Raw genomic sequence first — 10806 nt, 5'->3', positions numbered from 1 at the left:
GGGTATCGGAAAACTATTGTACGTGTCTAGGTGTACATTATGTTGGTGTAATAGCTGATAAAGCTAGTGTGCAACACTTGTGGAAAATTCTTCTTCTGGGGTCCAACGACTTGAAAAATCGTTGAAAATCGGCTTTTGTTTAATTTTGTTCATAACTACATGCTGGACACACAGAGATTTAGCCAATAAGTTCATGGGAATACACCTGTTCTGATGATCTGTAAAGGATTACACATGCGTGAGACATGATGCCCTTATATGATCCATCGTCCTATGTAATTCTTATGTAATCCCTACCTGTAAATATTTGTACCTGTAATTTGTTTTGTTGAGGAGAACCCCTAGTGGCCAATCCTCCCTAAATAAATGAAGCATTAAATTAAATGAAAAATACATTTTACCTCCACTGGTGGATGGTTGCTTGATTCTGTCAGCCGTGCGTACTAAATGTACAGCATGTCAGTTTTATGGAGTTTGGTGAAGAGGAAACCAGGCTATGCTCTATGGAGAATTCTAAATAGATCTCAGAAATTTTTGTGAAGATAGGAAAGCTTATTACTCCCACTTCAAGCCCTTACTTTGGTCTCATATTTTGGGCCGCACTGCTCCAAAAGACTTGGATAGGATTCAGCACGGATTTGAACTCAAAGTATTATTGATGAAAGTATGTATTTTATTTGTGAAAGCTTATAATTACTGTGGTTATCACACATATACAGTGCATCGACAATTGAGAAAATAACAAGTCAAGCAGTGTTATTTGAGCCTAGTGTGTTTTATTTTTACACAAGAGCTTGGGACAGGACATAGAAACATGTTATGCATATTATACGATTAACATTTAATCATCTGATCATACATTGCAATCAGCTAGTGCATATAAATTAGCCAAAGATCACCTATAAACAAAACAGTTATATTGATGACCCAGCATCATAATACAGTAATGCCTGCAGCCACTTTCCAAGGTGTTTTGTGTAGACCCTATGCATCCCTCTGGCTCCATTGTACGACTCATGTATTACTCCTATAGCCACAGCGGCATGTAGTAAAAGTTCATAGTAGGGCCATAAAGACACACAAGGTCTATAGTTTTCAGTGAAACCCAACACAGTGAGGAGGAATGTTGGGAGATTCAGTGGGCTTCAGCCAGTGGTGGCAAACATGTGACCAGTAAGAGCTATACAGGGACTTATTTAGTGAGTGTTACAGCCAATGGATGCACCAAGCACTATGAGATGGAAGTACTGTATTTCTTACAAAATGAATGCTTGTATATCTGTAAGACAGCTACACCCAAAGAATTTGAGAAATTATGCTATGAATTATATCATTTTTAGTCTGGCATCCACCTTCTTACTAGTAAAATTTCACAAATATACAGGGATTACTGAAGCTTCTTTAAGTAGCCTCATTTATTAAGGAAAATGACCATGACCAAGTTTTATGAAATAAAATCTGTAATGTGGCTCTGGGCTGCATATATCATGAAAACATTTCAATCAGAGCCACTCCTGTGAAGTGTGTATCATTGTTTTGAGTGTACCAAAGCGAAGGGTTTGTCTCCTGGCGCATTTCAGTCAGTTGCCTTCATCAAGGAGCTATGTACAGCACATAAACAATGCATGCAAAGAGTTTGGTGTAGATAGTTTGACAGTGGAGACAAGTTAATATGGACACCTGTCAAGCAATGCATACAAATCAATTACGAACCTATTTTCTCATTTGGGCAAAAAAAATTTTTCTGAGATTTATTGACTTTTGAAGATGGATACGTGTTTGAAGTGACAGAAAGGAAGAAAAATGCAAAGGCAAACTTATGTTTTTCCCACATCATGTGACCTTTTTGCTTTGTGACTACCATATTCATACTGAATGTTTTCGTCATGTATAATGACCTGCAACAGTATTTCCACTGTATAAGATATCTGCAATGTGGACTGTGAGAATGGCTTTCCTTGATCGCATTTGAAGGCCTTTGTCAGAAGAACATCTTAGCTCTTCAATTCACGTTTATCTGATGTATTGCCTAAAGTACACAGCACCAACTTTTTGTGAAGAACACTTTATAATGGACCACATACACTGACTGATAATCGGACTGATACGATTAAAAACATGTGGTACTTCACGAAATGTTTTACAAAGTATATGCCTTTTATGACGTATAATAAAAAGATTGTCTGATCAGCATTACCACAATAAGTTTGAACACAATACAAAGGCTGTACTTACTGCAAACATACACAATTTAGTTCAAGTATTCCTCTAACAAACAAGCCATAAAGAAAAATCTTGGCGCATTATTTTAAGTTAGAAGGATTATAAGGATGTTACTATATAAATGGTATTCCATCAGTAGGCACATTAATGAACCCTTCACATCTGGAAACACTCTAGACTTAATCTACCCCAGTACACAAGAACTTCCTGATTTCAACACAACAACAACACATGGTTTTGACAACACGTTTGATCGACCAATAGGGTACTACTTTATCACAAATTATTGCCAAAGATGTCTTTAGTTTGTTACTTTTCACACATATATTAACCTAACGAATATGGACTGAAACAAGAGAGAACATCGTAACAACTTGAAAGGTGTCATTGTACACATAATCTCCAACAGAATTTTTATTTAATGTTACATCTACATATGCCCCCATGTCAAACAAAAACGTAAATGACAATTGTGAAAGTTTAATGCCTACAAAATTATACATCTCAAAGGTTAATAACAAAAAGGCTACACAGAATGTATTTAACTAGCTCATGAAGCATGAAAACAAATTGAATGGTTCCTGTTAGCAGCACTGAAAGATATTGCTTATCATGATGAATTAACACTACCAGTATAGTGACAAAATGACAAATGCGTATGTCAAGGATATGGACACATAGAAATCAACGTTAAAAAAGTTTCCTATGTTTAGAGGGATGTCACTTTTAGTACTGGAACATTTTTAAGACAGAAAGAAAAGAATGCAGTATTACAATAAGAGTGTGAATCCAGTGCTACAAAGACCCACAAATATAAATCCAATGAAAATGACCTACCTATTCACTGACTGTTGAGGCATTTTACAGGGTGATAATAAAGGTATATGTTAAAGCGATTACCAAAAAGAAACATTTAAAATAGATAAAAATGACGATAATGATAAAAAACAATGATACAAGTACTATATGTAACAAAAGCCAGGCAGACAGGTATTATTTTCTGAACTGGGGAGGATCGTTACTGTGGATGCTCTACGAGACAGGAATATACATGAAGGTTCAAACCAAAAAGATTTATCCGATTGGTGTTAAATGCTGCACTCAAGAATCAAACAGAAAGACATTCCACATGTATATAGATGCCCCACTTTAAGGAATAATAATACTATAGCAATGGAATGAAGTTGTAGGAATGTAAAATTAACTTACACTTCCCATGAAGTGCAGTTTCCACTGGGTAGGATTCCTTTAGGAATCAGAAATACCATTCTTTGAAAAGGGAACCAATTCTACATGGTATTTTCAAAATTCTTGAGACTAAATTTCAGTAAGCATTCTCTTTCTCACCAATCTGAACATGGGGTATGTAACTGACTGCATACTAACAGGACACTTGCACTCTGAAAGTTCAATACAATTCTTACACAAACAGGTCTACATATAAATAACATGATGATAAAGTCACAACCACTCCCTCGGCAATTCTATGGATGGATAATTACCAGGTTTTTTGGACAAAAAGACAATAGTGTATAGATAAAGTTTTAATGTAAAGACATGGAAAAAGAAAATCAAAACAAACATATGTATCCCTACATACATCTGTACATGAGTGTACAAAAGATATTTCAGTTCATGCACAGGAGGTGCACACAGAAGTAAATGTATTTATATATAGATATATGTTGTAAGATATAAATAGTACTTTTTATAAAACAAGATACATTTCATGTAGCAAACAAAGGCAAGTAGTAACAAACAAGAGAAAGAAAAAAGAATAAACATGCAGACAGATGGGGAAAAAAAACCAAAAAAAAAAAGTGTATCAAATACTCATTATTTATTTAAATTGTTTGTACGTAAGATGTAAAGTTCAAAACATAATAATGGGCTTTTCAAAGTTCCCCAAAAGAACAAATGTTTGAGAGAAATCCTCCACAGGATGTACTATGTGTATGGTTAAGAATGGTTAACAAAAGAAAAAATACATAATAAAATGAAACAAACATTTATGTAAAACATGGGGCCGAGAGTGGACTTTTATTTAATCAACTGTGTACTTACTGTCAACAACACATAGCAATGATAGTGCAAGGTCTCTTTACAGCTACTGAGCAAAATTCAACCAAAAACCAAATCTATTTTCCCAATGATCATTTGGTCATCAGCTGGTTGCCAATGGAAAGTTCAATTTGACACAATTTAATTGCCATGATGGATGTATAGTCTAGTTCTGTCTCTCAACATTACTTGTTACTTTAACCAAGACCACTCCACCACTCAGCACACCAAATTCCAAAGGGTTCTAAATAAAACGCTCTCAACAGCCAAACAGTGTAAAATAAGTATATATATCAGTGAATTTTTAGATGCCACATCACCATGATCTTTTGAGGAAAAAAAAATGCACAATCCTTATAAAATCAAATGCTCAAACCCTTATTATGTATGATAGCAAAAGTACATGTAAATTCTATAAAAACTTTCCATTATTAATACAAATACAGCAAAAGGAAATCATTGCCTAAAACTTTTTGTTTGTAAGGAAATACTTAACATGAAAAAAGGATAGTTAATATCATGATTACATGTATTTGTATATATCTGCCAGCAAAATCATTATGAGCATATTTTATCTGCTTGCAGAAATTCAAACGTCAGCAAAACTTTGGCTTAATACATTGTCATACAGTAAACCTTTGGAAATAACAGCACCATCACATACCCTACAAATACTTGCAATATCAATATTTTTATCAGACGAACTCTGGAAGTATATTTTCTGAAAATCTAGTAGTAATTTAATGACAGTTTATTTGGAACTTCCAGTTACTGCCAAGAAAAGATTCACTATCAAGATTGAATAAACAAAGTATGTTTTTCAATAATAAATTCACAAACAAACCTGAGCACCTAATTGTGCAAAAGAAAATATTACCTAATCTTCAAACAAACGTCAATTTTCTGTCCAAATCTTCATGAACTACACTACATCAATGCTTTTGATTCATAATTCTAATGAAAAAAAACTTATCTTTCAACTGTTTTCACAAAGAAAGTTTTCACATAAAACTAGTACATCTAATGTTTTTACGTATACATTTATATAAGAATATCTACGAATCACAAATTTTTGTCGTTGACTGGAATGGACAAAAAAGTAATAGCAAATAATGTTGCAGGTAAATGTAACGAAACTGTAATCCTGGAATGCACAATGCTGGATTATCCTTTGAATCTGTGTTCGTTCATTTTCAAAAAAGATGACGAACATGTCAATACCCGAAACATGTACGTACACATTCAAAATAGCCGAGAACAGAGACATTAGTCACACACTATATGCAGGCACACTAATGCATTTCGATAATCAAGTTCAATTCTGTTCATTACAAGAACATTGATGTTTTTTAAAAGTATTATACATTTGTCACACCTTGACAACATTCTGTCTGATAGCAAATGGATTTTTGGTGTCTAATGATCTTCAATTAACACTGACTTATGACTATTTAATAGTAGACGTCCTGTTTATCACCGAATAAAAGATATCCTTTTTTATCCACTCTCTTTTCTAAGCAATAATCAATTATAACTTCTACTTCCTTTGGCATTGTGATTATCTAGATTTTTTGCATGTTCTTAACAATATAATTCACTTGTACCACTAAGTTCAGTTCCTTCCAAGGTATCATAAGGATGAGTCGCTTCTGCCACATGTTCATGATTAAACGTAAACAGAGTATATGTTCTGACAAACATGAACACATTCCTATGCCAAGGGAATTTTGTTTAAAACGATAATGTGTATGTGTGTCAAAATGGTCTCTGATGTCAATTCCAACTCTCTTTCCTCCGATAAATCAGTACATTTTACAAAATGACATATTTTGCGACATGATGACAACTTGATTGTAATCATGCACATGTTAAATGTAATCCTGAATCTATCACCAAAGAACTGTTATTATAAATAATACATATGTAGCCAATTGTGACATATCATCCCAAATCTCTCTATCAAAAACATTCTAATATTGGTCATGCTTTATATATGTCACACTACGATGTGACATGAAATAAATCCAGATACTGCTCCACTTCAATCATCAGGTCATCTCATTCACACCAATACAAATATCTTGTGACACAAGGTGACCCTAAAACTCTACACAATGACTTGTATTTCTATTACCACAGCATATTGTATAAAGCAATAGACTGGCAGAGTTGAAATAACGCATACAAACGGCACCCCTTGTTTTCCTTCACTGGATATCATGTTAATAATACGTAAGTTTTGAAATATTAAGTAATATAATGCCAGTTTAAACTTGATCACTTGAAAGTCTGGTCACTGTCGACTGTCTAGATACTCTAGGGCCATCTGGTAACAAAACTGGTATTGCTCCTGTGGAAGAAAACAAAAGAACTGAGGTAAGACGTGTGTATTGAAGTTTCAAGGTTACATAAAATACATCTACATAAAAGTCAGCTTAAGCTAGGTACAGATAGTACTCACACCAGTCTATCAACGACAATTCTTTATGCCTTGAAAAGATTTCACTATCTGTAAATAAAATCACCTTTACCCTAATTGCAACTTTATACCAGTGCATGTATCTAATAATATTAACTGTTTCTCTCATTACTCTATACATTTACTTCTATTCTGTCACCACTTGCCACGTACATATGTACTTGATAAGTACTAAGAGGGCTGGATTCATTATGTAGTTTGTGTAGTAGGTCAATATGACAACATCTCAGGGCAAAATCGCACCACCATCTTACATGTATGATACAGATGAATTAGCTTTTACACCCAAAAAACAATTTTTTCACTTTTACAGCTCTATACTTTCACATTCCATCTCGTGTTGACCCAAAATGATTGGGATCCCATCTACCCTGGTAATCTAGGGTCGCGGAGTTCTTGAGGCTTTTAAACAAATCCTGCTGCTTTGTGACTTTATTTTAGTAATAATGGTAATCTACTGAAAAGCTATTACCTATACTGCAAAGCAGATATTCCCCCAAACACTCTATCAACTCTGTTTACTATATTTATGGTATGTGATAAACATGGATCTTACCTCATCATTAATAAATTGCGGCCTGTTAATGCGAATCTGCTTGACTGTCTGGAACACATTCACTTCATCGTCTACTTTTATACGCTCACATATAAGACTGGCTGCACAGAACAAACCACTCTGACATGCTCCATTCCTGTAAAGGGAGAAAACAATAGTGTGAATACAAATTCATCTCTACTTTTAGGTAAATTAGGAAGAATGTTTTAAGTGGTTCTCTATAAATTGAAATTCAAAAAGAAAGGAATTTACAGGATTCTTATCAGCTAAGTGGAAGACAACTGCAAGCCATGTTATAATGCATAAATTACAGTGAGACAAATACAAGCAGCTAATGAGACACGTTAACAGGCATAAAACATTTCCATAGAAACTTCAATCAAAGTTTGTGATTCAACATAAATATCTTTTGGATTTACTTCCCTAATGGACTATCTATCTGTCCACCTACATGTATCCATCAACACCATACGGTAAATCTTCAACCTTTTCAAACACTAATTAAAGCATTTTTTTCAGTGGATTGTATGCATACAATTAACATGAAACTGATGCTAAAAATGATCTGTTTGTGTCATTAAACATTGAAGGCTCATAAACCTGTGAAATTATTTCTCTACATATCCCATGTTTAAGGGGTGGTTGCAAAGGTTGAAGAATTAGGAGCGAAAAAAAAAATGTCTTCAAGAATATGGAAGACTAAAATTTCAAGCAGTAAACTCCTGTATCAGCTTACATGCAGTGCACAGTGATGGGGCTTTTGTTGTTTTTCGGCTGCCCTTCCTCGACCATATCCAGCAGGTGGAGTAGAGCTGAAGTGGAAGAGGGTACACTCTGTCCCTTGGGCCAGGCATTAAACTGGAACTGCCGAACAGCACGTTCCTCTCCCTGCACAATTAAAATTAAAAACTACAAACAAGCAGAACATCTAGCAAACAACCTTATTTCTTTGCTGATTCTTGTTTCACACTAGGAATGTATGAATAAATCTCATTTTTCAGAAGGTAGAGATTTTGAACATTTATCATCTTCTGAATTAGGAAATGAAAAAATCTTTGGCAAGAGAATTTTTTGATAAATGCCTTTGAATTTTGTTACGACAGAAAGAAACCAAACTAGGAATCTTTCTGCACAAAAATTTAAAATGATATCCAGCCCTATACTTTTTTCCAAGGTCTGTTCAAAGAGCAGAACAAGCAATATAAATGTTCTCATTTCCCTGGCTATTTCTTCTGAATGCCAGGGATGTACAAAGGCAAAAATCAGTGGATACCTGTAAGGGCACAAAGAAGTGGATGTGTGAGAGTGTATGACAAAGTAGCTGATAAGTGTAAGAGCACAAATATTGGATATGTGCAGGAGCACAAAGTATTGGATATGTGTAAGGGCACAGAGTAGTGGACATGTGTAAAGGTACAAAGTACTGGATAGGTGTAAGGGCACAAAATAGTGGATAGGTGTCAAGGCACAAAGTAGTGGATAGCTGTAAGGGCACAAAGTAGTGGATAGGTGTAAGGGCATAGAGTAGTGGATAGGTGTAAAGGCACAAAGTAGTGGATAGGTGTAAAGGCACAAAGTAGTGGATACGTGTAAAGGCACAAAGTAGTGGATAGGTGTAAGGGTACAGAGTAGTGGATATGTGTAAAGGCACAAAGTAGTGGATATGTGTAAGGGTGCAGAGTAGTGGATATGTGTAAAGGCACAAAGTAGTGGATAGGTGTAAAGGCACAAAGTAGTAGATAGGTGTAAAGGCACAAAGTAGTGGATAGGTGTAAGGGCATAGAGTAGTGGATATGTGTAAAGGCACAAAGTAGTGGATAGGTGTAAACGAACAAAGTACATGTGCGCGGATGTATGTATGCACAAATAGTCGATACGTGTAGGAGTAAGTGTAAGGATGTGACAAAGTAGCTTATAAGTGTAATGGCATAAAGTACATGTGGTAGATAAATGGAAAGGGCCCCAAAGAGTGGATATGTGTAAGGGCACAAATGGTGATACACTTATCATAGATAAGCATGGTGGATGAATGAAACAGGCCCTAAACAGTGGATATGTGTAAGGGCACAAAGTACATGTGGTGGATGAATGAAAGGGTCCCAAACAGTGGAAAAGTGTAAGGATATGACAAAGTAGTTGATAAGTGTAAGGACACCCAGTACATGTGATGGATGAATGAAACAGGCCCTAAACATCCGATATGTGTAAGGGCACAAAGTACATGTGGTGTATGCATGTAAGGGGCACAAACAGTAGAAAAGTGTAAGGATATGACAAAGAAGTTGATAAGTGTAACGGTGATACACTTATCATAGATAAGCGTGGTGGATGAATGAAACAGGCCCTAAACAATGGATATGTGCAAGGGCACAAAGTACATGTGGTGGATGAATGAAAGGGTCCCAAACAGTGGAAAAGTGTAAGGATATGACGAAGTAGTTGATAAGTGTAAGGGCACCCAGTACATGTGATGGATGAATGAAACAGGCCCTAAACATCCGATATGTGTAAGGGCACAAAGTACATGTGGTGTATGCATGTAAGGGGCACAAACAGTAGTAAAGTGTAAGGAAATGACAAAGAAGTTGATAAGTGTAAGGGCACAAAGTACATGTGGTGGATGTATGTATGCACAAATGGTGAATAAGTGTAAGGGAACAAAGTACTTATGGCAAATGTATGTAAGGGGCATAAATAGTGGATATGTGTTAGGATACAAAGCAGTTGTATGAGTAAGTGTGCAGAGTAGTGCATATACAGATAAACAACCTATACTCAACAAAAGAGTACAGAAAATCAATCCATGAAAATAAACAGGGGAATTATGTGTACCTTTGTGGAATGAACCAGCCTGAAGACCCTCTTGGTGACATAAGGGTCAGACTCGGAGGAGCTCAGCAGTTCCACACTGAGAGGGCCATATTCCACAGTGTATCCATGCTCTTCTGGCCAGTACAGGGCACACGACTAGAAACAAGAAAATAATGCATTCAGAGAATACTTACAACTTACCTAACAAACTGAGAGTAACATCATGATTGAAATTTTGAGATCTTAACATATTTTAAAACCTTGACTTTGCTTGGTACCATGACATTTTGCAGATATGCTATCTACAACCAGCTTAAATACATGTAATATTTTTACTAATTTCCTACATGTAGTTGACATCTGTTTTCAGTTTCATAGAAAAAAAAACCATGATCTAGCCAATTTGGTAGGCTTAGGGAAACCTAGCCAACAAATTCACAAACTTCTACATATATTTATATTTAAACACTTTGAGCTGAAAGGCTACGAGACAAGGGATAGGCAAGGCCGGTATCATGTCTATTCAATCCACCGGAAAACACCAATCCGATAAATAAATCAATTGTAAAAGGATGTTTGGAAACATTGGACTGCTGTTAGATTATTCGTTACCTTGTACATGTAATATAAAAACATGGATCTTTTTTAGGTGCAACGTGCAGTTCTGTTAGTCTAT

At 35.4% G+C, this 10806-nt stretch overlaps 1 protein-coding gene across 1 annotated transcript in view; it reads right to left on the bottom strand.

The window, feature by feature from the left end:
• Positions 1 to 2321: 2321 nt before the first annotated feature.
• Positions 2322 to 10806, bottom strand: part of LOC135470878 (receptor-type tyrosine-protein phosphatase alpha-like) — a 67480-nt gene continuing 58995 nt past the window's right edge. Inside the window, exons 24-27 of the mRNA XM_064749926.1 lie at positions 10152 to 10286; positions 8056 to 8207; positions 7320 to 7455; positions 2322 to 6634 (exon numbers count right to left, since the gene is read on the bottom strand). Coding sequence (XP_064605996.1) covers positions 6578 to 6634; positions 7320 to 7455; positions 8056 to 8207; positions 10152 to 10286 — 480 coding nt within the window. The 3' untranslated portion in view covers positions 2322 to 6577. The remainder of the gene's footprint in view (positions 6635 to 7319; positions 7456 to 8055; positions 8208 to 10151; positions 10287 to 10806) is intronic.

The sequence above is a fragment of the Liolophura sinensis genome, chromosome 7 (genome assembly GCF_032854445.1).
Source record: "Liolophura sinensis isolate JHLJ2023 chromosome 7, CUHK_Ljap_v2, whole genome shotgun sequence".
In the NCBI taxonomy this organism is placed as follows: domain Eukaryota; kingdom Metazoa; phylum Mollusca; class Polyplacophora; order Chitonida; family Chitonidae; genus Liolophura; species Liolophura sinensis.
This window is presented reverse-complemented; position numbering and strand designations above follow the sequence as displayed.